Source organism: Felis catus, chromosome D1, assembly GCF_018350175.1.
Source record: "Felis catus isolate Fca126 chromosome D1, F.catus_Fca126_mat1.0, whole genome shotgun sequence".
NCBI lineage: Eukaryota > Metazoa > Chordata > Mammalia > Carnivora > Felidae > Felis > Felis catus.
In genome coordinates, this window is record NC_058377.1 from 6,862,840 (window position 1) to 6,887,100 (window position 24,261).

General features: G+C 39.0%; 1 protein-coding gene across 18 annotated transcripts in view; it reads left to right on the forward strand.

Annotated features, from left to right (window-relative positions):
- ATM (ATM serine/threonine kinase) overlaps nt 1-24,261 on the forward strand; it is a 128,341-nt gene that overhangs the window by 54,876 nt on the left and 49,204 nt on the right. For 14 of the 18 annotated variants that reach the window (XM_019811247.3, XM_019811246.3, XM_019811239.3 and 11 more), the window contains 11 exons: nt 584-830; nt 5,113-5,228; nt 6,109-6,235; nt 6,687-6,886; nt 9,999-10,173; nt 10,950-11,114; nt 11,959-12,091; nt 13,716-13,811; nt 15,995-16,166; nt 19,432-19,573; nt 22,845-23,021. In XM_019811247.3, coding sequence (XP_019666806.1) covers nt 584-830; nt 5,113-5,228; nt 6,109-6,235; nt 6,687-6,886; nt 9,999-10,173; nt 10,950-11,114; nt 11,959-12,091; nt 13,716-13,811; nt 15,995-16,166; nt 19,432-19,573; nt 22,845-23,021 — 1,750 coding nt within the window. Of the gene's footprint in view, nt 1-583; nt 831-5,112; nt 5,229-6,108; nt 6,236-6,686; nt 6,887-9,998; nt 10,174-10,949; nt 11,115-11,958; nt 12,092-13,715; nt 13,833-15,994; nt 16,167-19,431; nt 19,574-22,842; nt 23,028-24,261 lie in introns of those variants that run through there. The other 4 variants (XM_045038242.1, XR_006585886.1, XM_023239067.2 and 1 more) reach the window with 4 other exon arrangements.

The following is a 24,261-nucleotide window of genomic DNA, read 5'->3' on the forward strand; positions in this document are numbered from 1 at the left end:
TTGGCGATAACAGTATTTACATTCATAGTTTGAATTCACCGGGCACCTGGGTGGCTCAGTTGGTTAAGCGTCCAGCTCTTGATTTCAGCTCAGGTCATGATCTCACCATTTGTGAAATCTAGTCCCACATCAGGCTTTGTGCTGACAGTGTGAAGCCTGCTTCAGATTCTCTCTCTTCTCCTCTCTCTTTGACCCCTCCCCTGCTTGTGCGTGTGCTCGCTCTCTCTCAAAATAAACAAGTAAACTTTAGAAAAATAGTTTGAATTCATACATTTCTTTCACATTTCATTCTACATAAATGAAATAATTTTGCATAAATTGATTATGTAGAAGAGAGAAATTCATTTCCCACTTTTTTTGATCGTAGAATTAGGTTGGTGTATTCTAAGATCTCTGTTTTCTTATGTGATTATTTAAAATTTATTTAACTTCATCTCTGCATTTATAAAATTAGAGTAAGAATGTTTAGTGATCTAGACAAAGTGATGTTCTAATGCCCGTTTCATTATTTTAAGGGCTGTATTGTAAAATTTGACTTTGAGAAGTTATATATAACATGTACTTGAAATTTTTACATTTTTAGATCTTGTTACAAGGTTTTGATCCCACATCTGGTGATTAGAAGTCGTTTTGATGAGGTGAAGTCCATTGCTAATCAGATTCAAGAGGATTGGAAAACTCTTCTAACACACTGTTTTCCAAAGATTCTTGTAAATATTCTTCCTTACTTTGCCTATGAGGGTACAGGAGAAAGTGAGACAGCACAGCAGAGAGAGACTGCTACCAAAGTCTACGACACACTCAAAGATGAAAACTTACTAGGAAAACAGGTATGACTTCACTTTTACCTACTAGCTCTAGGCCGAATGTGGGGCTCGAACTCACAATCCTGAGATCAGGGGTCTCACGCTCTACCAACTGAGCCAGCCAGACACCCTCTTGAGCCCCTAATTGGTCTGAGATGTAACTTAAAGACTTTCTTTTTAATGTTTATACATTTTTGAGAGACAGAGACAGAGCACTCTGCGAGTGGGGGAGGGGCAGAGGGAGGGAGGGAGACACAGAATCCGAAGCAGGCTCCAGGCTCCGAGCTGTCAGCACAGAGCCTGACTTGGGGCTTGAACCCACAAACTGAGGTTGTGACCTGAGCCGAAGTCGGACACCTAACTGAGCTACCCAGGTGCCCCCTGAGATGTGACTTTAAAGTTTTAAGACCAGTCATCATTTATGTAGTAAAATTTAATATGTAGTCATCACTGTCCTGTCTGGTGTAGGCAATCCGTGAATTTTTTTATTGTTGTTATTACAGTGGTCTCTTCTTTTTTTTTTTTTTTTTATGAAATTTATTGACAAATTGGTTTCCATACAACACCCAGTGCTCATCCCAAAAGGTGCCCTCCTCAATACCCATCACCCACCCTCTCCTCCCTCCCACCCCCCATCAACCCTCAGTTTGTTCTCAGTTTTTAACAGTCTCTTATGCTTTGGCTCTCTCCCACTCTAACCTCTTTTTTTTTTTTTTTTCCTTCCCCTCCCCCATGGGTTCCTGTTAAGTTTCTCAGGATCCACATAAGAGTGAAACCATATGGTATCTGTCTTTCTCTGTATGGCTTATTTCACTTAGCATCACACCCTCCAGTTCCATCCACGTTGCTACAAAAGGCCATATTTCATTTTTTCTCATTGCCATGTAGTATTCCATTGTGTATATAAACCACAATTTCTTTATCCATTCATCAGTTGATGGACCTTTAGGCTCTTTCCATAATTTGGCTATTGTTGAGAGTGCTGCTATGAACATTGGGGTACAAGTGGCCCTATGCATCAGTACTCCTGTATCCCTTGGATAAATTCCTAGCAGTGCTATTGCTGGGTCATAGGGTAGGTCTATTTTTAATTTTCTGAGGAACCTCCACACTGCTTTCCAGAGCGGCTGCACCAATTAGCATTCCCACCAACAGTGCAAGAGGGTTCCCGTTTCTCCACATCCTCTCCAGCATCTATAGTCTCCTGATTTGTTCATTTTGGCCACTCTGACTGGCGTGAGGTGATACCTGAGTGTGGTTTTGATTTGTATTTCCCTGATAAGGAGCGACGCTGAACATCTTTTCATGTGCCTGTTGGCCATCTGGATGTCTTCTTTAGAGAAGTGTCTATTCATGTTTTCTGCCCATTTCTTCACTGGGTTATTTGTTTTTCGGGTGTGGAGTTTGGTGAGCTCTTTATAGATTTTGGATACTAGCCCTTTGTCCGATATGTCATTTGCGAATATCTTTTCCCATTCCGTTGGTTGCCTTTTAGTTTTGTTGGTTGTTTCCTTTGCTGTGCAGAAGCTTTTTATCTTCATAAGGTCCCAGTAATTCACTTTTGCTTTTAATTCCCTTGCCTTTGGGGACGTGTCGAGTAAGAGATTGCTACGGCTGAGGTCAGAGAGGTCTTTTCCTGCTTTCTTCTCTAGGGTTTTGATGGTTTCCTGTCTCACATTCAGGTCCTTTATCCATTTTGAGTTTATTTTTGTGAATGGTGTGAGAAAGTGGTCTAGTTTCAACCTTCTGCATGTTGCTGTCCAGTTCTCCCAGCACCATTTGTTAAAGAGGCTGTCTTTTTTCCATTGGATGTTCTTTCCTGCTTTGTCAAAGATCAGTTGGCCATACGTTTGTGGGTCTAGTTCTGGGGTTTCTATTCTATTCCATTGGTCTGTGTGTCTGTTTTTGTGCCAAGTGGTCTCTTCTTTTGAGTGGCTTTTATAAATGAAATGTTTTTAATCAGGAAAATTTTTAAAAACTTTGAAATTTATTGCTTTTTCATTTTTAAAATTTATTTTTATTGGCAGTAATACGTGAATGCAAGCTGGGTGTTCAATCCATGCACTACTGGGCAGTGTATACAAAGTGTTCCTCACTTTCTCTTCAGTCCCATTGAGCTCTTTACTGTTCAGGGAGAAGTATGATCCCAGACTCCCATGCTCTGCTCTTTGTTTTTTCCATGACACTTACCACCTTTTAACGTGTAATGTAAGTTACTTAAGAATATGGTTTATCTTCTCTGCTGTGAGTACTCGGACAGACTTTCTGCTGTTTTTTTTTTTCTGCTTTGTACCCCTGCTACTTAGTATGTAGTGAATACTCATAATTTGAGAAAAGATGGAGTCAAATAAAAAAGGATCTAACAGCTTCTGTTTTTAATATAACTTACATACATCCAAAATAACTTGAGGGAGATTACATTAAAAACACATATATAAACTTTGTTTAAGGTCAAAGAGGATTGGCAACTCTCAACTTTTTTGTTTTGTTTTGTAAGTAAGGGATGACTAAACAAAGTTGGCTAATGTTAAAATTACAGTTAGATAAACTTCAAAAGACTTTTTTTTGTTTGCCCCCTGACCTATATGGAGCCAGCAAACGGAACGAATTTCCCAGCTGCTTAGAGGGACCACTGCCAGTCAGAGCTGCTTCTCAGTCAGTCTGGAGGCAAACGAGGAGCTCCCTTCTCAAAAGTTACTTGGAACTGGATGTTAGAGCTCCAGAGGTTATGGAATTTATGAAAGACGCTACTTTTATCCCCTCCCAGCCCATCTTCCTGCTTAGACTTCTAAGCAGACCTAATCTTACTACTTTTTAAAATTATTCAAACCAAAAGATAGCAATTTTCAGAGTCAGAGTAAGTCTAGGAGGAGAACATAATTACACTGAGGCCTGATTGAAACATCAGTCTTGAGAATGAAGAGAGGCAAACTTAAATGATAATTTCTTACCTTCTTGGTTAAAGACATAAATTTTTATTAGTTTCAATTCCAGTTAGCATTAAGTTGTCACAAGTTAAGTTTTTCTTTGATTCTCTAATACGCACTTTCTCCGAATCCATCTTGTTGATTCTTTTTTCAGTGAGTAAGGGTTGGTGCAGCTATTATTATTAGTCTCTAAGCCTCTTAAAACTGTCACTTGTGGAAAGCCAAAGATATTAACAGTTGCAACATTGTTTACTTGTACCTAGACATCTGAACAGTTTGTATGTCCCTCAGCTAAACAGTACAGGTCGGGCTTATTACAGAATAATAGGAAACTAGTGAAGACGCTGGCCATTTTTTGTGTAAGGGAATTCATGAGTTTTTCCTTTGTTATTAATCAGATGGGGCCAATTTGTCCTTCCTTGTCCCAGATATACTTTGAAATGAGCTGGTGTTTTAAGAGGGTTGAAACCTTCGAAGTGGTGACCTGAATGACGGATGTGTAAGCCTGAGGGAAAGGCTAGCACCTTTACGTTTGGCTTCCTTTTTGTCACATTTTAAAATGCTTCTGTTATGAGGAAGTGTGTTTTCAAACCTCCTTGCACACCAAGTAAATCAGCCGTTTATTTGCCTTTAAGTTTGGTGCCCTTGTAATTCCTAACTTGGAGAGCTAATGAGTCCTCCTTCACAACTTCGTGACCGTCCTTCACTTGGCTGGGGTATATGTAACGCAGCAGGCCCATTCTGTATAATGAGAGAATGTGTGCCTCTCTCTGGGAGGCCGCCGTAACAGGAGGTGGGTCGATGGAGAACCTGCTCCTGTCTGGGAGGATTTTAGTTGACTGATGATGACAGGGGATGTGGGGGCCAGCTAGGCTCAGAATTTGGCACATCAGCCAAGTAGAAATCTGGCGGAAAGTTCTGCAGGGAACAGAGAATTGCTTATTGCCAGTCACTGGGAATTCTTACAAGTATTGATAAGTGAGAGAGATCTCCCAAGTGAGTCAAGAGTAAAATGCAGACTGAGAAGCCGTGTAGATCAGTGGGGAATTTGGTTGGCAGGAAAATTACTAGGTTGAGGAATTCAGTGCTACAGCTGAAGCCTTAGTTAAAATGATTCTTTAAAATGAAACTAGAGTCAGATTAAGGGAGTCTTGTTTGGTTAGATTTCCTTACTCTCCCCCAGGCTACAAGTCGGTTGCATAGCAGAAAAAAGTGGAGTTAGCCGTATGTCTTGGCAGATCGTAGGTCTTTCATCATCTATTTCCTTTTACAGTCACTGATTAATTTTGGAAATGATGCCGTAACATTAGCCCCTTGAGCCGTGTTAAAGCTCACAGACATAAGAACTTAAACATTATTTTAATTTTGTATCCTTACAGATTGATCACTTATTCCTCAGTAATTTACCAGAGATTGTTGTGGAGTTACTGATGACGTTACACGAACCAGCAACTTCTGGTGGCAGCCAAAGCACTGACCTCGGTGACTTTTCAGGGTACGGGTATTTTAAACTTAGTGGATTAGCTGCAATCTCATAATTTCCTTGGGAAGCTTATTGCTTGACACCTCCAAATGTCTATTTCGGTTTTTAGGCACAGCTGTGCTTTTAAATTGTTTCTTTAAAAGTAACTGCCTTTGACTTGAAGTACCACCTCCTTGCCTCTACTGGAGTCTTCCCACCATGATTGCTCGCTCTTTCAGGTGGATCACCTGGTTTGCAAATCCGTTGACCTTTTCCTTCTCAATCTTTCCATCTGTTTTTTGAAATTTCATGGACACATCCATGGTTTTCTTATCTGTGGCTTGCATTTCTAGATCACCTTTTCTTAATGCCCCTTAGCTCTCAGAATCTTACCTATGACAGCTTAACTTGGATGTGAGACGCACTTGGCTGTATATGAATGTTACTTTCCCAGCTTGATTGTAAGCTTCTTGAAAGCATCCTTTACATTTTTTTGTGTTCCCTACCATGCCAGCTGTGCAAAAAAGTAATAATATCCACCTGAGTACTTTTACTGTATAATTTCATTTGATGTAAATAGTGTTTGATTTCCCAGTCTTAAGGTATTAGTGCTTTTACAGTACTAGCTTAGAACTTTATTTAGTTCAAATGTGAAGTGATACCAAGGCTCATTTGTGGGATTGCCATTAACTTCATAAAAGATTTCCTGAGCAAATCATTTAAAATTGATTCAGTCATGGAGGGCGCAGGTATTTAGATATGCTGACTGCTAACATGTAGACCGTCCTAAGTCATTTGTGATTTTATTTAAAAGCCAAGTTTTTCAATGGAAGAGTAGTTGTAGAATGTGGGATTATTATTGTCTTAATTTTGTTCTGAAAATGATGACTGCGTGTTTTCCTCTGACTCTTAGGGATTTGGACCCTGCTCCTAACCCACCTCATTTCCCATCACACGTGATCAAAGCAACGTTTGCCTATATCAGTAATTGCCATAAAACCAAGCTTAAAAGCATCTTAGAAATTCTTTCCAAAAGCCCTGTGAGTACACATTCCTATTAAAATAACTGAAGAGAGAATTCCTTCTTTTTCAGCTCAAAAATCTGTGTAAGTGCATCTTAAAGAGAAAAAAAGATGAACAAATAGAAAATTCATCTGAATTAATTAAAAAGTAAAACACTCCTCATCAAGTTTATATCTTGGTATCTTACCTGTCAGTATTCATTGATGAAGCCTGAATTTCATGATAGTTAGTCATATGTTAGCTCAGAGTGTAGGTATTTTTTTAAATTCTTTTTTGCTGTCTGAAAGCTAGATAAATTGACAATAGTTTTTTAAGTTTATGATATTAATTTTCTTAATGTAGTACTTGCCTTTGATATCAAACCAACACAAAATTCTGTAATTTGTTATTTTGAATATAAAATACATTTGCTATAGCTGAGTATAAATGATTACATAAGTTTTTATGAAATGTCTCTTTATTTTCTAGGATTCCTATCAGAAAATTCTTCTAGCCATATGTGAACAAGCCGCTGAGACAAATAATGTTTATAAAAAGCACAGAATTCTGAAAATATATCACCTATTTGTTAGTTTATTACTGAAAGACATAAAAAGTACCTTAGGAGGAGCGTGGGCCTTTGTTCTTCGAGACGTTATTTACACTTTGATTCATTATATCAACAAAAGGTAAGAAATATATTTAGAGCAATATGTAAGTTTCTTCTACCCTGTAAGTTGAAAATTTACATAGTTTTAAGATGTAGAAGCCATGGTACTGTTTTCTTTATTTTGCTTTTTAATATATATCTACTTAATATTTTTTAAAAATTGCATTACTATTTCTTCATCTCAAAAAATTTTTTTTTTTTTTTTTGAGAGAAACAGAGCGTGAGCCAGGGAGGGGCAGAGAGAGGGAGTCACAGAATCTGAAGCAGGCTCCAGGCTCTGAGCTGTCAGCACAGAGCCCAACGCAGGGCTCGAACCCACAAACTGTGAGATTGTAATCAGAGCTGAAATCCGATGCTTAACTGACTGAGCCACCCAGATGCCCCAATTCATCATTTTAAAATAAACTAATTTTAGATGGCCTGAAATATCTATGTCACTATAGTGGTTCTGGTCACCAGTTCCTGTGTGTGTGTGTGTGTGTGTGTGTGTGTAACACCCACTCTCCAGATACACACACACACACACACACACACACACACACACACACACACACACAAATCTCCAGACACCTGCTGGGTGTCCTACAGTTCAACTCAGATGTAGTTGGTTAGTGTCAGATTCCACAGATGGAGGTCTCAGTCCTGCAAGACTGCCTGCCCCTCCTTCTTTTCCAATGGCAGTCACTAGCCAGGATTAGCACCTGTGCTGACCAGCCAGTTCTACACTGCAGGTTCCAATGACCCTCTTCCTACAGTTCTGAGTCATTTTTAGAGCCGCTCTCAGAACTCAGGATAGCTGTTTACTGACTAAAATACCGCTTTATTATAGAAGGGCATAGCTCAGGAACAGCCAGATGGAAGAAATCGCGTAGGACCATGTATAGGGAAAGTGGGCACCACTTTGGATGGACTTGGCATCCTCATCAGAAATCATTTGGCCCTGGATGTGTGGACTTCTTTCTCAATTCTCAATTCTATGTCCTTGGTTTGCCCTTGTGTCAGTACTACCTGGGTTTTTTGCTGTTGTTTTGTTTTGTTTTTTTGAGAGAGCACAAGTGGGAGGGAGAGGGAGAGAGAATCTGAAGCAGGCTCCATGCTCAGCATGTGGGGCTCAGCCCCACAACCCGGGGATCAAGACCTGAGCTGAAATCAAGAGTCAGATGCTCAGTCCCCCGACCCACCCAGGCACCTTAATCTGATTATTTTTTTAATTTTTGTGTGAATTCTCTATGTATTTTGGATATTAACCCTCATCAGGTATAGCATTTGGAGATATCTTATATCTCATCTTGTTGTTTTGTTGATAATTTCCTTTGATGTGCAAAAGCTTTTTATTTTGATGAGATTTTTTCTTTTGTTTACCTTGCCTGAGGAGACATACCTAGAAAAATGTTTCTCTGGCTGATATCAAAGAAGTTACTGTCTGTGATTTCTTCTAGGAGTTCTGTGGTTTCAGGTTTCCCATTTAGGTGTAATGCATTTTGAGTTTATTTTTGTGTGCAATTATAAGAAAGTGGTTTAGTTTCATTCTTTGGCACATAGCCGTTCAGTTTTTCCAGCACCGTTTGCTGAAATGACTGTCTTTTCCCTGTTGTAGATTCTTGCCTCCTTTGCTGTGGATTAAGTGACTATATAAGTGTGGATTTCTGGGCTGTTTTGTTCTGAAAACTGGCTATTTTACTATTAAATTGTGGTAAATGGGGAAATCACACTCTCCCCTTCCCTAGGGTTTGACTTTATTTTCCCCTAATTGTCGAAGGTTGTGGTGGTCCATATGTTTCGTGAGTGTGCAGACTCTTTTTGCGAAGGGTGTGTTCCTCACCGTATGTGGCTACTGAAGAGTGTTCCTTGTGTTCAGGTAGTATTTTTACACAGATTTCCTTGAATGCCGAGAGCGAGTGATTGAATATGAGAGAGAGAGAGAGACAGAGAGAGAGAGAATGAGAGAGAGAGGGAATGAGAGAGAGAGAGAGAGAATGAGAGAGAGAGAATGAGAATCTTTCCCAACTTCTGCAGGTTGGCTCTTTGTGAGGACTTGCCTTCACAGGCAGGTTCTCACCGAGCCTAGGGACTAGCCCAGCATGAACGCGTACGGTCTTCCTGGGTGTTTTTTGAATGAGCTTCTTACCTTGGGCATATGTGTGGCTTTCTCAGTGTCCCAGATATATGAGAGATTTTGAACTCTCTAATTTCAGGAAGAAACTTTCTTCCCAGCTTTTCATCCTAGGCTTTAGGCAGTCTGTTGCATGTCTGAACAATAATCTGTTGCCCCTTACAGCTGTGGGTAGTTGGCCAGTGTTATTTATGGTGCTTTTGAGCACTGCTCATGGCTTTTACAGCCTGGGGAGATTCAAGTAAGACAAACCAGAGTGAAGCACCCGCCCTTGAGGTAGCTCCCAGACAGGCTTAGGACAGATACACACAGTCATTAACAAATACTCTCTGCTCTGCTCCATCCAGAGCACAGGGCCAGGATCCCATGCTGGGAATGGAGACTGTAGTTTTTTCATCACACCCGCCAAGCTGGGGAGGGAGTAGCGAGGCAGAGGCTGGTAGAACGCCATGAAGCTTTAAGTCTTTTTTTGTTTGTTTTTTTAAATGCTTGTTTATTTAGAGAGAGAGAGCTCGCCAAGGCGGGGAGGCAGAGAGAGAGGGAGAGAGAATCTCCAAGCAGGCTCCGTGCTGTCAGTACAGATCCCAGTGCGGGGCTCGAAACCATGAACTGTGAGATCATGACCTGAACCGAAGTCAGATGCTTAACCGACTGAGCCACCAGGCGCCCCTCCAACTGTTTTTAAGTTGCTGTTTTTGTTTGTTTTTTGTTTGTTTGTTTTTTAGCATTTGCTTGACTTGTGTACACCTTTGCCTGTTTGACAGAGTTCTGATAAAGTTCTGCCCGCTCGTCCTGTCTTTCAGTGTTTCTGTCAGGAGGGGGGATTGGAGATGTCTACTCTCTCATTTTGCTGTTGTCACTTCTCTTTTTGGTTTTTAAACCATTAAGGAATTAGATACAAAAGTGACTTTTGTGTCGGGGTCACTTCAGAATTAGAGCTGCTGAATAAAAATGACTTTTTAATGAGCTCATTTGGAAGCAGTTTCCTAGAACTTACTGTTTTTTGCCTGTGTCACAGGCCTTCTCGTTTCATGGATGTGTCGTTACGAAGCTTCTCCCTGTGTTGTGACCTGTTAAGCCGGGTTTGCCACACAGCAGTCACTTACTGCAAGGATGCTTTAGAAAATCACCTTCATGTCATTGTCGGTACACTCATACCCCTTGTGGATGATCAGATGGAGGTTCAGGAACAGGTGATGCCCAAATCATCTTCACAGAGATATTTGACATACATTGATAAAGCGTTATTGGAAGGAGCTGAACGTTTTACGTTTACTTGGTTCAGTGAGTCATTTCAGTGAAAATATTCTTTGAAAAATGGTTGGAAAAACATTTTCAGTTAATTAAGCCTTGTAATCATTTAATTACGGAGCACTTAATAATTTTTTTTAATTTTAAAAATTTTTTGTCTTTGAAAGAAACAGAGACAGTGCGAGTTGGGGAGGGGCAGGGAGAGGGAGGAGAGAGAGAGAATCCCAAGCAGGCTCCGCACTGCCAGCATAGAGACCAGTGTGGAGCTTGAACCCACAAAACCTCAAGATCATGACCTGAGCTGAAACCAAGAGTTGGGTGCTTAACGGATCGAGCCACCCAGGCGCCCCCAGTAACTTGGATCTAACAGATTACCTAACAGTGTCTGTCTCTTCCTTGGTTTGAAGTGTAGAGGTAATGAAAACGAGGGACAGCAGTTCATACCACTGTCATGGTGTGTGAGATACTGCTTAAATAAAATGTTCCGGTAATATTGGCATTTCTCTACCCCAATGCCCATGCTGTAGCAGCAACTTACGTACTTGTTGACTCATTTGAAAACAGTAATAGCTGGTACTATAGAAGTAATTAGAACATTTTATCTGAACTAAGCCAGTAGAGGTTTTAGCACTTATTATAGTAGGTTTGGTTGTTCTACTTTAAAATATAATTAAACCATTTTTTCCTTTTGATTTTTTCTTTTTTAAATTATGTTTAGGTATTGGACTTGTTGAAATACTTAGTGATAGATAACAAGGATAATGAAAACCTCTATATGACAATTAAACTTTTAGATCCTTTTCCTGACCATGATGTCTTTAAGGATTTGCGTCTTACTCAGCAGAAAATTAAATACAGTAAAGGACCCTTTTCACTTTTGGAGGTAATAATTATTCCATCATCTTACTATTTTGTATTAGGATAAAGAGCAGTACTTTTTGAACACTTCTAATTCTCTGAAAGAAAACAACTGAGTCTTTTAAAAAAACTGTGATAAAAAATAACCTGAGATTTAGCTTCTCAACAAAAAAGTGAGTCTTAATATATCCTCTTGTATTGCAGCAAAATTGTAAATATTAAGGTTTTTTTTGTTATGGTCTGAAATTAAGTGTTGAAGAAATGTGATATAAAATATGCTTGATTTTCATATGCATCAGATTCATTAATTCCTCAAAATGACTGTGTGATCTTTTGAGGGACAATTTGATGTTTGAAGTAGAGATGATATTTGAATTTTTAAAGAGTTTTTCAAGTTTTAATCTTACTTTAATCTTTATAAACTTGAAAATTATTTTCAGGTGTGTTTTTTAGCATAAATTTTATTCCAATTTTAAAACCATACTCTATATTTGACTACATATCAATGTGATAATATAGCTAAATGTACTAAGATATAAAATGAGAGTTATAGTACTAAATAAGTAGAAATTTAAACTTTTCCCTTGGAGTATGCTAATTATAATCTTAAAATCTTAAAGATGTTCTTGTGAGAGAGTCAAGATTAAAACATTGGCCAACAAAACAAAACAAAACAAAACAAAAAAACCATACCACATTGTAGGACTGAAATGGAAGAAGTCATTTATTTCTACCTTGTTTGGTAATAATAAAGCTGTGAGTCAGTGTCTGTGAAAGGCTCTTAGTAATTTTTTTCTTTTGAGTTTTATTTCGCAGACTTCACACAAATCAAAAAACCGGTTATGTTTTTAACTAATGCTCTCTTTCAGGAAATAAATCATTTTCTCTCCGTGAGTGTTTATGATGCACTTCCCTTGACAAGGCTCGAAGGGTTGAAGGATCTTCGCAGACAGCTGGCACAACATAAAGATCAGATGATGGATCTCATGAGAGCATCTCAGGGTACTGATGTCAATGACCTGGTTTATTTGCACCTATTTCTTTGGGAAAGAGCTTTGTAAACTTTTTTTTTTTTTTTTTTTTTTGGTAAACTCTTACTCTTTGATTAATTGCCACGGACTTAGTTTAGATTCTGATCCTTTAGTTCAAACCTCTATCATTTCTCTTCTAACTGGGAAAGAGGTCATTACATGGCCTCCTCCCCTTGAATTACCCTCATTTCATCCATCCCCTGCACCTCAGCCAGGGTGATTTCTCTGACCCAAACATGATTGCGTTATTCTATTGCTTGAAAAGTTTTAATCACTTCCTGCTGCCTGAGACAGAAATTTGAGTTCCTTAAAGCCAGGCATACAGGCAGTGTGTCTCTGCCTCTTGCTCCAACTTGTGTTCATAGAAGAAATGTATCCCACTTACAGCCTCTTAGCCATGTGTGTGCATGTAATTGTGTGCATATGTGTGTGTTTTTCTGTATACACACATATTTGTATATGTGTTTCTACCTTTTTCTCATTTAAGAAAACATTCATTTTTATGTTATTTTGATTTCAGTTTAGGTTACTTTAATATTGTACTTGGAAATTTTCTCTACTTACATTTTGATTTTCATCTTGTACCCATTAATTTCATATTTCCATTGTGATTTTTTCCCCAGTAACTTTAAAAACTAATTTTGGGGGCGCCCAGGTGGCTCAGTCGGTTAAGTGTCCAACTTCGACTCAGGTCACGATCTCATGGTCCGTGAGTTCGAGCCCTGCATCGGGCTCTGGGCTGATGGCTCAGAGCCTGGAGCCTGCTTCAGGTTCTGTGTCTCCCTCTCTCTCTGCCCCTCCCCTGTTCATGCTCTGTCTCTCTCTGTCTCAAAAATAAATAAACGTTAAAAAAAAAATTAAAAATAAATATATAAATAAACGTTAAAAAAATTTTTAAAAAAATAAAAACTAATTTTGATTTTGACCACCTGAGCTCAGAGCTCGTAGCGCATTTGTTCTGAGATGTGTGTTTGTGTAAAGATGAGAAACTATATCTTTTGTTCTCGTGTGTTTGGGTCATTCATTGGTCTAGACTTCTCTTGTCCAGTAGCTGTTCATAGCTACTTAAATTTCAGTGAATTAAAGTTTAATAAAATTTAAAATTTAGTTTCTTATATCATACTAGCTCATGTCACGTTCTCAAGAGTAAGTGAGCTAGTGGCTGTTGTTGGACAGTACAGATTATGGAACATTTCTGTCATTGCAGAAAGTTCTATTGGATATTGCTGTTCTAGACTAAATGCTAGATGTTGAAGAACAAGACATGCTCCCAAGGTCTCTTTCAGGTTGATGTTGAATGATTTTTGTATTTCTTACTGTGATTTTCCTAAGGTATTGACTTATCTGTGCAACATATGAAGACATTTCTCTTTCTCTCTCTGCCAAATATTGCCAATCATTTTTACATGGTCCTGTTTTATAAGTCGAGATCTATTCACTATATATTTTTTGACCTTCTTATGGTTTTAAAACCTTGTTTAAAAAAAAAAAAAACTTGATAAAAGTGTTTTAGATAATTTGATATATAAGCCTATTGTAAAGAAATGTGTATTCTCCGGTGTAGTTGAAACTAATTTTTTTAAAACTGCTCCTAGAAAACCCACAAGATGGCATAATGGTGAAACTAATCGTCAGCTTGTTGCAGTTATGCAAGATGGCAGTGAGCCACACTGGTGAAAGAGAAGTTTTAGGTAATCTCTGACTAAATGAATGTGAGTTTTTCTGTTTGAGTGGCCATTCCTGTTTTCACAATCAGTAGAAGTTTGTCATTTGGGTTATTAGGGAAACGTGCGGTGCTAGCTGAGGTATAGTTCTGTCTAGTTCAGATGGCCTGAAGCAGCCCTCCTTTCGTACTTTCCTTAAACATTTATAAAAGTGAAAAGTTAGCGATATACATGTGTGCAAAGCCTTTCTTTTGAAAAGGCCTTGGTTATCTTTAGGAAAGTCTGAAATACCTCTTTGTAGCATTAAGTTGCAAATAAATCAACTTTTGATACATTTTGTAAATATAACTGATTAGTACTTAGTCTTTTTGTAGGACAGAAATAAGATGAGGTTTTGGAGGGCTAGATGAATGAAACTCAGATATTAAAACCACATTCGGAGCATCTGGGTGGCTCAGCTAGTTGAATGTCCTACTTCAGCTCAGGTCATGATGTCGCCATTCATGAGTTTGAGCCCTGCGTCAGGCTCTGTGCTGACAGCTCAGAACCTGAAGCCTACTTCAAATTCTGTGTCTCCCTCGTTCTCTGCCCCACCCCCTCCCCCACTTACACTGTCTATCTCCCTCTCAAACATTAAAAAAAAACAAAACCACATTCAAGTCCTATACTATTTGTAGGGTATCCTATTGTAAGATAAATGGCCACCATACATCCTGCCTAGAAGAGGTGTTTAGACTTAGTGATCCCAGGCTAGAAACACTGAATGATTGAAGTCAGCTTGAAGTTGTCATGACAGCACTGATTCAAATAAGAAAAATGGAGGAATAAGAGGTCCTTCAGATACTGCTTCCTTTCAGTGAAGCCTTCCTTCTCATCTCAGGGGGAGCCTGTTATCTGGGGCACTTCTTTTTTTTTTTTGTAAATTTTTTATTGAAATATACGTTACGTACAGAAAAGTATACAAATGATGAGTATGTAACTCGAAAACTTTTCACAAATGGAACACACCTGTGCTTTTAGCATCCAGACCAGGAAACAGAATCTTATTAACGCCCTAGAAGTTTCCTTTGACCAAGGAATTTATACCTTGTCCATGGTGGCACTGTTTCTAGAGACAAACCTGATTTGCTACAGGAGCCCTAAGTGGCTTTCCTGTGCAGCATAAAATCTTAACATGGTTTTATTAAGTAGCCACAGCTCACATCATACTTAGTGGTGAGAGACTGAAAGCTTTCACTTCCAGATCAGGAAAGAGACAAGGTTGCCCTCTTTCACCAGTGCTGTTCCAAGTTGTACTGGAAATTCTAGCCGGAGCAGTGGGAAAAGAAGAGAAAAAGCATCCAAATTGGAAAGGGAGAGGTAGAATTGTCTCTATCCACACATGATATCATTCTGTATCTAGAAAATGCTAGAGAATCTACAAGAAAGCTACTGTAACAGAGCCAACAAATGAATCACAATCGCAGGATATGAGATCCATACACAAGATTGAGTTGTGATTATGTACACCAGCAGTGAACAATCTGAAAAGAAAATTTCATTCCATTTACCATTTTGTTCATAATAGCCTCTAAGAGAATCTGGTACCTGGGGATAAATTTAAAGAAGGAAGTGAAATACTTGTACATGATCTGTTTGTTACAAGTGAATCACCAAGGACACCCCACATTGAAGGGGAGAGGAATCAGGCTCCACCTTTGGAAAAGAGAGCTATCAAAAAATTTGTGAACATACTTTAATAAATTCCATCACTCCTGGAAAAGAGTGTGAGGGAGTTCTCTGGCATGCAGAAACTGCTCCCTATCTTCATATGGGTAGTGATAACACAGGTGGAAAAAAAACATGTGTGAATTTTCACTAAAGTAAGTGTTTCAGATTGGTGTGCTTCGTGTGTGTAATACTTAAAATTTTAACAGGCTTAAGTCTGTTGATAACGTTCATACAGTAGCTCTGTTTACACTTTCATTCTTAATACCTATATTCTGTTAATGACTTCTCTCTCCTGGATATGATTTTATATGGGAAAATACCTTTGCCCACATGGATGTATAAAGGCAGTGATACAATGTATTGCAGCTTCTTTATTCAGTCTTTGGTTAACCACTTAAATCTTGAAGAATGACAAAACATTTTATTTTTGAAGTTAGAAAAGTTGTTTTATGGAAGAACTCTAAGCTACAAGTGTACTGACAAGGAATTTCTCTATACAGAGGCTGTTGGAAGCTGCCTGGGAGAAGTGGGTCCTATAGACTTCTCGACGATAGCTATCCAGCATAGCAGAGATACATCTTCTACCAAGGCCCTGGAGTTCTTTGAAGATAAAGAACTTCAGTGGACCTTCCTAACGCTGACCTACCTGAATAATACGCTAGTAGAAGATTGGTGAGTATTTAATGATACTTTATATCTGATAGCACCTACCTTGTCCTATGTTCAAGGAGAATGATACTTTATATAAACAAACATCTCTCCTAACTAAACTTTTCCCCTGTAAGCTGCATACTTTTTTTTTTTTAAGTTTATTTATTTATTTTGAGAGAGAGCATGTACACGTGCTGGGGAGGAGCAGAGAGAGAGAGGGAGAGAGAGAATCCCTGACATGGGGCTTGAACCCACACACCATGAGATCATGACCTGAGCCAAAGTCAAGAGCTGGACGCTCAACCTACTGAGCCACCCAGGCATCCCATAAACTGCCATACTTGTAATCTCAGGTATTTTAATGAAAATTGGTGTATTTTTATTAATTCACGTAATCGCTGAAACCCTGCTAGGTGCCAGGCCCTGGATTCACTGGTGAGCACACCAGACTAGGTCCATGTTAAATTCTAGTGAGAGTAGACTAGAGAAACAGTAAGAAAAGTACCAGGTGGTTCTGTATAGAACATTAAAATAGAATTGCCAAAGAGGATGCTTGGGGCCCTTGTCAAGATCACAGGTGCTGCTCTCCTCTCATTTAGAGAATTATGATCCTTTTCCAGTAAGTCCTGGAGCAGAAGCTTCCTAACTCCAACAGTCTTCAGCTTAGACAGAGTTTTCTTTTGCCCATTTATTCATTATGCGAAACAAAAGTGCCACACATATTATCCTGACTACTGCTTTGGTGGCTATGAGTTCACTTTGGCTTTCTTTCTGCACACCCCTGCCCCATTTATGTATCTGTTTATTTTTGGTGTATGTGAGCACCTCATCACCACCGTTTTGGGGAGGGTGGGTTCAGAGGAGTTTTGCCCACCACCAGACACCCTTCTAAGGTAATAAGGTGTCTTACCTGTGTTTGCCTGCAACTGACCCACCTCTGAGAGAATAAATAACTGGCAGTAATGTCTACGTGACATGTTTTCATTGTTCATTTAATGGGCCTGTATCTTTCTCTTTTCTTGTTACAATAAAAATGCTGACAGCATTTCTTTCTCAACATTTTATTTTAAAAATTTTCAGGCCTACAGAAAAGTTGAAAGAATTTTACAGCAAATGCCCGTATACTCACCACCTAGATTCTACCTTTACTGTTTCACTGCTGTCCCTGCTTCATCACCTCAAGCCATCCTTCTATCCACTTAGTAATCCATCTCATTAGTCAAAGTGTATTTCAAAGTGTATGTGGCATAGTCGTTGAAGATGTTTCCACAGAAAATTGGCAGGCAGCATTCACTACATGGTAATTTGGAGTTGGCTCTTCTGAAAAGGGTGGGCAAAGATATTTAATGTGACTTAAACTGTAAACCATAAGGAACCTCTTTGTGTGAGAGGAAACAAATCATTACGTTTGAGGGCCTCCGGTCTACCAAGGGAATGTTGACCAGAGGATTCTCCCAAGAGCTGGTCCTGGAAGGCTTGTGTGAGCAAGTGTCATCCTGCTGATCACTGATGGGTGTGAGCGGGAATGAAGTGTGGGTGATAAGGGATGAAACATTCCAGACTGGGAGATAACTCCAGAGCGGGGATTAGCGTGGTGTGTCTGAGGAGCAGAAAGAAGCCTGGTATGGAAGACGATGGTATGCTTGAAATTAAAAAGGGAGGACTAATTCTGATTAAGAAATTTGGATTATATTTGAAACATACGTGAAAGCCATAGAGTTTTGAGCAGAGTAGTGTCAGGATGCAGCCTACTGTTTCACTCTGGCTTGTATGTGGCAGATGACTTGTGGAGGGGAAATGGGAAGCCCAGTTATGGAGCAGCTGGGGTGGTCCAGAGGGGAAATGATGGTGACTCGGGTTAGGGTGGTGGGGACAGAGGGCAGGTGGAACGTTACTGGAGCCAAGGTGTGTTTTTAACGGCGAGCCGGCAGGACTTGCCTGTGAGTCGGGTGTGGAGCAGTGAGGGAGAGGGGATGAAAGGTGAGTCCAGGTTTAGGGTTTGTGCTTCCACATCTTCAATTGAGAAACCCAGGAGGAACAAGCCTTTATTTCATAGCTCATCGCCAGTTTACAGGGTCAAGCTTTTGATGTTTTTTGTCCACTTGTATTTTCAGCTTTCTTGTATCACAGCCCTCCTTTTCCTAATATTTTGCAAAGCAAAGGGACTTTCAGGGTTTTATTACAGGTTTCAGATGCCTTACCTCATGATTCTCAACTAGGTTCTGGTCAGAATACGTGTGTACCTACTGTTTGTTTAAAATTGTTGCAGACTTGGGGCGCCAGGGTGCCTCTGTCAGCTAAATGTTCAGCTTTGGCTCAGGTCACGATCTCATGGTTAGTGAGTTCGGGCCCCGCATCAGGCTCTGGGCTGACAGCTCAGAGCCGGGAGCCTGCTTCAGATTCTGTGTCTCCCTCTCTCTCTGCCCCTCCTCTGCTCACACACATACTCACTCTCTCTCAAAAATAAACATTACAAGAAAAAAAATAAAATTGTTCCAGACAATAATTTTATCATTTGAGGGAAAAGCTATTCTTTTTTGCCCAAATTATTTATATCTTTTAGATAAAGCACTATCAAAGTATTGTTTTCTCAGGTGAATTTGTATTCTGTGGTTCTCATTGCCCATATTTATTAGCCATTGTTATTTCCAAGTCTTTCTTTTCCTGAGTACTTTTAATTTATAGCAGTCATAATGTAAACTTTATTGTAGTCATTGGAGGGAATTGCTGCAGTGATTAATAACTCAGGCTTACTGAAGGAATATTAAAAATTCACTGATAATTTTGGCTTTGATGCTGTAGAATTTTATAGGTGTAAACTTTCCTTATGTTAAAACTGCCTAACACAGTTGGCTTTTACAGTTTACAGTTGAACAACACAGAATTGAACTCTGCAGATCCACTTCTATGTGGATTTCTTTTGATAAACACAGCCCAGTACTCTAAATATATTTTCTCTTCCTTATGATTTTCTTAAAAACGTCTTTTTCCTAGCTTACTTCTTTGTAGAAATACAGTATATAACACAGAACATATAAAATATATGTTAATTGACTGTTTATGTTATCAGTAAGGCTTCTGGTCATTAGCAGGTTGTTAGTGGTTAAGTGTTGGGGGAGTCAAGATTTTTATGCAAATTTTCGACTGTGGAGGGATCAGCACTCCTAACTCCTGTATTATTCAAGGGCCAACTGTAATGTAAATTTACTTAAATTTTTTATTCGAGGTTGCTTCATGACCATAGTTGATATAGTGTATAGGCATTTGAATTATATATGTTTTTCAGTGTCAAAGTGCGATCAGCTGCTGTTACCTGTTTGAAAAGCATCTTAGCCACAAAGACTGGACATACTTTCTGGGAGATTTATAAGACAACAACTGATCCCATGCTGATCTATCTACAGCCTTTTAGAACATCGAGAAAAAAGGTCTGTCAAATAGTGAATGTTTATTGAATACACACTGTCTAGAACAGTTGTATGTGCTGTGAGATATGACTGTCAAGTTTCTTAAGTAGCATTATACTAACGTTTAACCTTTCTCATAAGTAATTCCAACTGTACTTCTTGAATCCAGGGGATTTGTTTTTAATTATAGCGGTGTGGAATAGTTGAGAGATAGAAAGCTCAACTTCAGATTGACGCAGGGGATAGGAGGAGTTCTTAGTGATAGGCCTTTTTTCTTAGGAGTAGAAAACCCTTACATTGATTCCTTGAAAGCCTTTGGTGTTGGGGGTGGTGTGTAGTGTAGGTATTGTGCAACAAGCAGCAGTTTATTCCCAAAGGAAGTTAAAATAGCACCGTCCTTCGGGATAGAAGGAACATACTTAAACATCATAAAAGCCATATATGAAAGGCCCACAGCTAATATCATCCTCACTAGGGAAAAACTTTCCCCTCTCTGGGAGAGCTTTCTCCCTGAGATCAGGAACACGACAGGGATGTCCACTCTCACCACTCTTGTTTAACGTCGTGTTGGAAGCCCTAGCATCCGCAGTCAGACAACAAAATGAAATAAAAGGCATCCAAACTGGTAAAGAAGAAGTCCAACTTTCACTTTTCACAAATGACATGATTCTCTACATGGAAAACCCAACAGACTCCACCAAAAGTCTGCTAGAACTGATACATGAATTCAGCAGAGTTACAGGGTACAAAATCAATGTACAGAAATTGGTTGCATTTTTATACACCAATAAGGAAGGAACGGAAAGAAAAATAAAGAAATGGATCCCATTTACAATTGCACCAAGATCCATAAAATACCTAGGAATAAATCTAACCAAAGATGTAAAAGACTTGTATGCTGAAAACTATAGAAAGCTTATGAAGGAAATTGAAGAAGACACAAATGGAAAAATATTCCACGCTCCTGGATTGGAAGAATAAATATTGTTAAAATGTCAATACTACTCAAAGCAATCTACACATTCAGTGTAATCCCAATCAAAATTGCATCAGCATTCTTCTGAAAGCTAGAAGACACAGTCCTAAAATTTGTATGGAGCCACAAAAGACCCCAAATAGCCACAGTAATACTGAAGAAGAAAACCAAAGCAGGAGGCATCACAATCCCAGACTTTAGCCTCTACTACAAAGCTGTAATCATCAAGACAGTATGGTATTGGCACAAAAACAGACACATAGACCAATGGAATAGAATAGAGAACCCAGAACTGGACCCATAAATGTATGCCCAACAAATCTTTGGCAAAGCAAGAAAGAATATCCAATGAAAAAAAGACAGTCTTTTTAACAAATGGTGCTGGGAGAACTGGACAGCAACATGCAGAAGGATGAAACTAGACCACTTTCTTACACCACTCACAAAAATAAACTCAAAATGGATAGAGGACCTGAATGGGAGGCAGGAAACCATCAAAACCCTAGAGGAGAAAATAGGCAACAACCTCTTTGACCTCAGTGCGGCAGTTTCTTACTCAACACATCTCCAAAGGCAAGGGAATTAAAAGTGAAAATGAACTATTGGGACCTCATGAAGATAAAAAGCTGCACAGCAAAGGAAACAATCAACAAAACTAAAAGGCAGCCATGGAATGGGAAAAGATATTTGCAAACAACTTACTGGATAAAGGGCTGGTATCCAAAATCTATAAAGAACTCACTAAACTCACACCTGAAAAACAAATAATCCAGTGAAGAAATGGGCAGATGACATGAATAGACACTTTTCTAAAGAGGACATCCAAATGACCAACAGACACATGAAAAGATGCTCAATGTCATTCATCTTCAGGGAAATATAAAGCAAAGCCACACTGAGATATCACCTCACGCCAGTCAGAGTGGCTAAAATGAACAAATCAGGAGACTATAGATGCTGGTGAGGATGTGGAGAAACGGGAACCCTCTTGCACTGTTGGTGGGAATGCATACTGGTGCAGCCGCTCTGGAAAACAGTGTGGAAGTTCCTCAAAAATTAAAAATAGAACTACCCTACGACCCAGGAATAGCACTGCTAGGAATTTACCTAAGGGATGCAGGAGTACTGATGCATAGAGGCACTTGTACCCCAATGTTTATAGCAGCACTCTCAACAATAGCCAAATTATGGAAAGAGCCCAAATGTCCAGCAACTGATGAGTGGATAAAGAAGAAGTGGTTTATATGTACAATGGAATACTACTTGGCAATGAGAAAGAGTGAAATCTGGCCATTTGCAACAACGTGGATGGAACTGGAGGGTATTATCCTAAGGGAAATAAGTCAGTCAGAGAAAAGACAGATACCATGTTTTCACTCTTATGTGGATCCTGAGAAACTTAACAGAAGACCATGGGGGAGGGGAAGGGGAAAAAAATTACAGAGAGGGAGGAAAGCAAACCATGAAAGACTCTTAAATACTGAGAACAAACTAAGGGCAGATGTGGGGTGGGGGAGAGGGGAAAGTGGGTGATGGTCATTGAAGAGGGCACCTGTTGGGATGAGCACTGAGTGTTGTATGGAAACCAATTTGACAGTAAATTACATATGTTAAAAAAAAAAAAAAAACCAGCACCATCTGTAGTGAAATACAAGATGACCTATAGATTTCTCCTTTGTCCACGGTAATAACCATTGCAAGGCTCTACTGAAAGTAAATACGTAAGAACTCTTCCTTCTCTTTTAGTCTAAACTTTCCTCTTTAGTATTTTCTTTTCATAAAGCGTCTGGGAAATACACAGTAGAATTTTCACCAAATTACCTTAAGGACATATACCCATTATTGTAATAGTCTTTTTAATAGATCATCAATACAGTTTTGGTCTCAGTGAAATTACTGGTAATATAAAGTATTAATAAAACCAGTCTTCTAAGCTATAAAATACTGTAGTTTTAACATTTTGAGAACTGATTTGATCTTGAAATCATTTCTGTGTGGTGGACCCTGACTGGTTCTGTCCACAAGACAGGTGCCGCAGAGAGTTTGTGATTCATATAACACACTAGTGAGCTCAGGTTCGAACTCATGCATCCTGCTGTGTAGACCAGTAACTTTTTGGCATACCACTCTGCCATTCACGTAAACATAAATGTATTTTAATTTTAAAATGTACCTATTGCTTCCAGATTTATTTAGTTTTAACTGTAGTTTGGTTTGGAAACAGATTTGTTTATGTCTGGATATTTGTTTTGCATAAGAAAGATAGAATGTATTTCTAATTGCCTTACTTACATGTGTTGACTGTTTTCTTTCTAGTTTTTAGAAGTACCCAGACTGGACAAAGAAAGTCCTTTAGAAGGCCTGGATGATACGAGCCTGTGGACTCCTCAAAGTGGAAATCATGACAGTTGGATAAAGAGGCTGACTTGTGCATTTTTGGATAGTGGAGGCACAAAGAGTGAAATTCTTCAATTATTAAAGCCAATGTGTGAAGTAAGATTAGTTAGTCTGACTTAATTACTCCCTTCCTACCTTTGCCGTTTTTATTTGAGCCTTCTCTTAATAGCTTTCGTGGCTGGTCACGTCCCGTTAGGCTTCTGTGTACACGATTCTGGTCTGCAGATCTGTGGTACTCACATCATCTCCATGGGGCGTCATCTCCATGGAGCAGTGCCCGCGCTCGGCTGTTGGGAACCCATTGCACGGACGTGTTTAAATATTTAGCTATAACTTTGGGCAATCGGTTTCTCCTATGGGCTAGCTACCTCCTAGATAAGCTCTGAAGGGTGCCACTAATGATAGTTAAAATACGGATGTTTGTAAATTATTTATATGAACCAAAAGTCTGCTTTTTTGTTAGTTTACTTTCTTTTTTTTAAGGTGTTTGTGATTCTCTTTCCCTGGTATATACTTTCTTGAGTGAGAAAAAGAACTAGGGTAGCACTTAGCATTGTTTTTATTTTTGAAGGTACAGTACAGTTTATTTCAATAGAGAGTAAAGGTACGTACCCAATTAAACACGAACTTTGTGTGCTTTTATCAAGTGTGCCAAACAGTACAATATCATGTTGCCCTAAGGCTTCAAAAGCTGCATGATTCAATAGCAGTGTGAAAACAGAGTATCTGACTGGTTCAGACATCTGCCAGTTCAAAGTACTGATAGAGAAATGAGTATTTTGGTAAAGTGCCCTGATTGAAAGCAATTTAAAAAACAGTCCTTACTTCTACAGAAAAACTGTTGGCAGTGAATAAATTCTCACACTCTCTGCATTACTACGTAGCATTTGTGCTATGTCAGCATGGTGATAACCCTGGACACACACACACACACACACACACACACATCGCATTACCATTAGTGAACATACCTGAGATTTTTTATAAAGTCCTGACTTTGGGTCACAAGATAAAATATTCCAAATATACATAGAGACAACACCCCAGCTCCAAATTCCTTAAATTCTTTATTTCTAAAACTGCCATTTTGATTTGTCTTTAGTCTAAAAGGAAAAGATAAAGTGTGCATTTGGTAATCTATCATTTGTTTTGTGTGTGTAGTATGTGATGAATAATGAAGAGAGTGCCTTGACAAACATAAGGTTGTATGCTGTTTCAGTGTACCACGGGTACTAAAGTACTTATCTATACTTTGGAGTAGATCACAAACAAGTACCCACATCATATACCCATAAATTGGAGTTTATTAAAATAATAAACATTTTAACATGACTGT